The sequence below is a fragment of the Frankliniella occidentalis genome, unplaced genomic scaffold, assembly GCF_000697945.3.
Source record: "Frankliniella occidentalis isolate FOCC.00 unplaced genomic scaffold, Focc_3.1 Scaffold123, whole genome shotgun sequence".
NCBI lineage: Eukaryota > Metazoa > Arthropoda > Insecta > Thysanoptera > Thripidae > Frankliniella > Frankliniella occidentalis.
This window is the reverse complement of record NW_026267250.1, coordinates 751,857-755,810: the sequence shown is the minus strand read 5'-3', so window position 1 is coordinate 755,810 and position 3,954 is coordinate 751,857. Positions and strand designations below refer to the sequence as shown.

Genomic DNA, 3,954 nt, shown 5'->3' with positions numbered 1-3,954 from the left:
CTGGCATCTCCCGAAGCACCCAGCAATTTTCGACATCATATGAAATGTAAATTTACCATGTGGATACGTAAATTGCCATGTGGATATGTAAACTACCAAAAAAAGTTCAAAAAGTAATTTTCTCTGAACATACGTAAATTTTAACAATAATTGTGCAAATAACTTTACCGAGCGGGTGGAGAGTAAAGATTTCCCAGTCCATTGATTGGCAACATAGTTTTCAAGGCCACGGGGTGAAATTTACGGATAAAATTACGCCCGTTTTTTTACAGTGCATGGCTTACTACACTCCATCGCCCCTGCCCTGCCCTGGCCTGTGGCCCCTCTCGTTGGATATTTATGTATCGCTGGCCGCTGCGCGTTTCCAGTCGCGTTTGCTTGCAGCAGCTGCAGGGTGACACGGCGACACGCGAGCCGTACACCGGTCGGGGTGGACGGCAAGGAGTGCAGCTTTTATGACGATATCTCACTCGCAGTGCCAGGGCATGGCGCGGGGCTTACGTAGACGGCACGACGGCGGGGGAGCAGTTCTTGCCACCACTCACACTTTGTAAGAGGGCAGAGAGGGCACGTTTTTAAGAGCGCGTTATCGTTGCGAGGGGGGTCCCTCCAGGAGTCCCGCGGGGGGCGAGAGGAGGGGGCCGAGGTCGTGAGGTGCACGCTTATTGCTGTTGGTGATGGTGGTGGGGATAGCATCCCCCTCGGTTATGCGCAGTGACCATCAGGTGTGTGTGTGGGGGTGGGGGGGTGGGGGGAGTACTGACCCCCTACTGGACATAGCAGCAGCAGCAGCGGAAACGAGGCCACACCGTCCGGCAGTCCCACTATATAGTTTGCCTAAGTTCCACACACCGTGTCGAGTCCCTCAAGGGGGGCGGTGTCCGGGGAGGTGTGGAGGGAAAGGTGCTCTCTCTCTCTCTCTCTCTCTCTCTCTCTCTCTCTCTGTCTCTCTCTCTCTCTGTCTCTCTCTGTCCCGCGCCCAGGTTGTAGGCTGTTGTGTTGCGGTGGGGAGGGGGAAAGGGGGAGCTGTGGCGGCAGGGGCGGCGGTTTGCCCCAGTCACGCGATACACGGTTCGGTGAGCTAGGCCGGGTAGGGAAAGGGGGGAGTGAGGGGCCCCCCTAGAGGGGTACGAAACGGACGGGGCTCCGCCGACCCCCCTCTCTCTCTCTCTCAGCCACAAGGGACTGGGTTGGGCTGTTTGCCTTCGGGGTTTAGCTAATTAGAAATTAGGCGTGTCGAATTCGTGCGCGTCGGTTACGCTGGCCTGGATGAGGTGGAAAAATAAAAAGAGAGAAAGACCATTCAGGAGTTTCCGAAAGTGGCGCAGCAGGCGTGGCGCCGGGTTTCCGGCGGGCGCGTAATTCGATGTTGTTGACACGAATGTCGCGTCCGCTCCGCGCGACCAGCCTTGCCGTGCGACTGCCGCTGCTGTTGACTCATTCCAGCGTGCTCACGATCGCCCATCGGATTTCCGATGAGCAGAACGAGCCGAGCGGCCGAGGCGGCGACGATCACGGCGACACGAGCAGCAGCAGGGGAGGATCGCGCGTATAACAACATTCCGATAAAGATGTTACCGAGAGGAAGGGGGTGGGGGCAGGCGCGGCAGGCGCTCTGCTCTCTTGTTGCTCGCGCGCTCGCGGAGCCGACGGTGCGCGTGGCTGCGCGTCGTGTGAAGGAGAGGGTGCGCGCGGGGATGATGAGGGAGGGCAGGAGCAAGCGGGCGCGGGGCCTCGCGGCGAGGAGCACCACGACGAGGGGCAGAACAACGAAGGGGTGTTCTCTCTTCTCCTCTCTCGATATATACACGAGGGTGCGGGATAGTCACAGCAGCAGCACAGCGCCGCTCTGCTCGGCTCGTGAAACAAAATTGCCTGCTGCTCCCTTCTCTCTCTTTGGGAAAGTGCTTCTCTTCTGCTCGTGTGACTTGCTGGCATCTTGCTTCTTATTCGCCCCCCTTTTCGTCCCTTTTGATCTTTATCGGTGTGTTGTTTGGTGGAGCCTGGAACTCCTGGAACTAGACGATACGGTAATGACCTGTCGCCCGACCATCGCCGCATATTTTAGTTTCGCTCTTGCCAGACAGAGCCGTCATGTCGGTCTCGCGGCGCTTTTTGCTGTTGGCCTCGGCCGGCTGGGCTGCGCTTGCCGTGGGTTTGCAGTGAAACTCTCCGCAGTTGTGTAGTGTCTGCTTTGCAATTTGCGCGACAGAGGGTGGGCGTTGCGGGGGGTTTGCAGGGAGGGGGACAGGGGGACGGGGATGGGGTGCTCAAGGCTCGCTTTGACCTTCCCCTCCCTTGTCACCGAGCATTCCAACGGCAAAGTTGGCCCTCCATGCGCTTTTATAGGGGACCCTCCGATCCGCCCTTTTTGCGCATGTGTGTGTGAGTGTGTGTGTCCTCTGGACAGCCGCTGTCCTTTGCGGTCAAAGAGAGTGAAGAGGCTCTCTGCCCTTTTCCGTTTCGATTCTTTTCACTGCGAGCGGCCGTTTGAACTGCTGTTCGTTTTTCCTCATGTCTGTCGTGCTCAAGAACAAAGGTCAATGAGTAAAAATAACAAATTTCCCCTGTGCAGCAACATGGCCGCTGCCTCCGTCGTTGTTGAACACGGTGGCCTTGTGCTTGCCTCAGCCCAGGTCGGCTCAGCCCTCTCCCGCCCCGACCCGACCCGTCCGACCGCCGGCACCCCGACGGGAGGCCCTCGGCCCAGACGGGCCTGACCGCAAGTCAACCCCCCCGCTGCCTCCTCCAACCCCCTCGCTCCTGGTGGTCCCTCCTGGCTCCCCGGGGGACCGAACCCGGGCGGGCTGGCCCCGTGTGATATCCGAGATGCCACCTGGACACCGGATCTGGCCTCCGCCGCCGCCGCCGCCGCCCCTACTCCCCACCCCCTTCTATTTGCTAACCCGACCCTCCCCTCCCTGGGAATCACAGGGCCGCGGTATAGACGAGCCTTCTTGGGCAGGTCGACGCCGTGTGCCTTTGCTCCTGCCTCACGCCCTCCTTGTCGTGCTGCAGGTGAGCCCCATGGTGGACGCCCGCCTGCGCGAGCCCCTCAACAGGGTCCGCCTGCTGTCCGTGCCCAGGGCCACCCTGGAGTCGCAGACCCTCCTGTACGAGGGCACCTTCGGCCAGGTGTGGCGCGGCGCCTGGCGCGCGCGGCCCGGCCACCAGGAGGACGTGATCATCAAGACTGTCTCGGGTGAGTACCCTCCCCGCCAACCGGAAGGACAGCATCATCCCCTGCTCCTGATCGGTCTTCTCGTCTTGTTCTTATCGCCATCCTTGTCTCTGCTCTAGATCAAGCCTCGGAGCTGCAGATCTCGGTGCTGCTGTCTGAAGGGCTGCTCCTTGCCGGCCTCAGCCACGAGCACATCCTCGCGCCGAGGGCCGTGTCCGTCGAGGCCGGCAACCGGCCCTTGCTCGCCTACGCCGTCGGCGCCAAGTACGGCAACCTCAAGAGGTGAGTGCGGCCATATCCTCTAGTGTGTATGCGCTGCAGCGGGCAGCCTGACTTACACGGCTGTCTCATTGTTTTGCCCCGCAGGTTCCTGATCCACAGCCGGTCTGGCGGAGAGGGCCACTTCGCCATCCTGACGAAGGACATGGTGCACATGGCCATGCAGGTGGCGCTAGGCGTGGCGTTCCTGCACACGAACCGCATCTGGCACCGGGACATCGCCACCCGAAACTGCATGTGAGTGCGACGGCGCGGCCTCGACGGCGTCCTTGTTGTGACAGGGTCCGGGACAAACGACCAGGACCCCCCCGCTCCTCATCCCCTCGCTCCACCCCCGAGCGCAATGTGATCCTGATCAGCCGCAGAGACACCGTGTGAAACCGAAGCCCTCCCGGCTGTGACGCGGTGGGGCGGGGGCGGGGACGGCGCTGGCAGCGGGGGGTGGCGCCATCTCAGCGGGGGCCTCGAGAGGCGTCGGCGGAAGCTCGCTTGGG

At 61.2% G+C, this 3,954-nt stretch overlaps 1 protein-coding gene across 1 annotated transcript in view; it reads left to right on the top strand.

Moving 5' to 3' along the window:
* Positions 1-3,795, top strand: part of LOC113212440 (tyrosine-protein kinase Drl-like) — an 84,509-nt gene extending 80,714 nt beyond the window's left edge. Inside the window, exons 7-9 of the mRNA XM_052270413.1 lie at positions 3,019-3,202; positions 3,301-3,463; positions 3,548-3,795. Coding sequence (XP_052126373.1) covers positions 3,019-3,202; positions 3,301-3,463; positions 3,548-3,701 — 501 coding nt within the window. The 3' untranslated portion in view covers positions 3,702-3,795. The remainder of the gene's footprint in view (positions 1-3,018; positions 3,203-3,300; positions 3,464-3,547) is intronic.
* Positions 3,796-3,954: the final 159 nt, after the last annotated feature.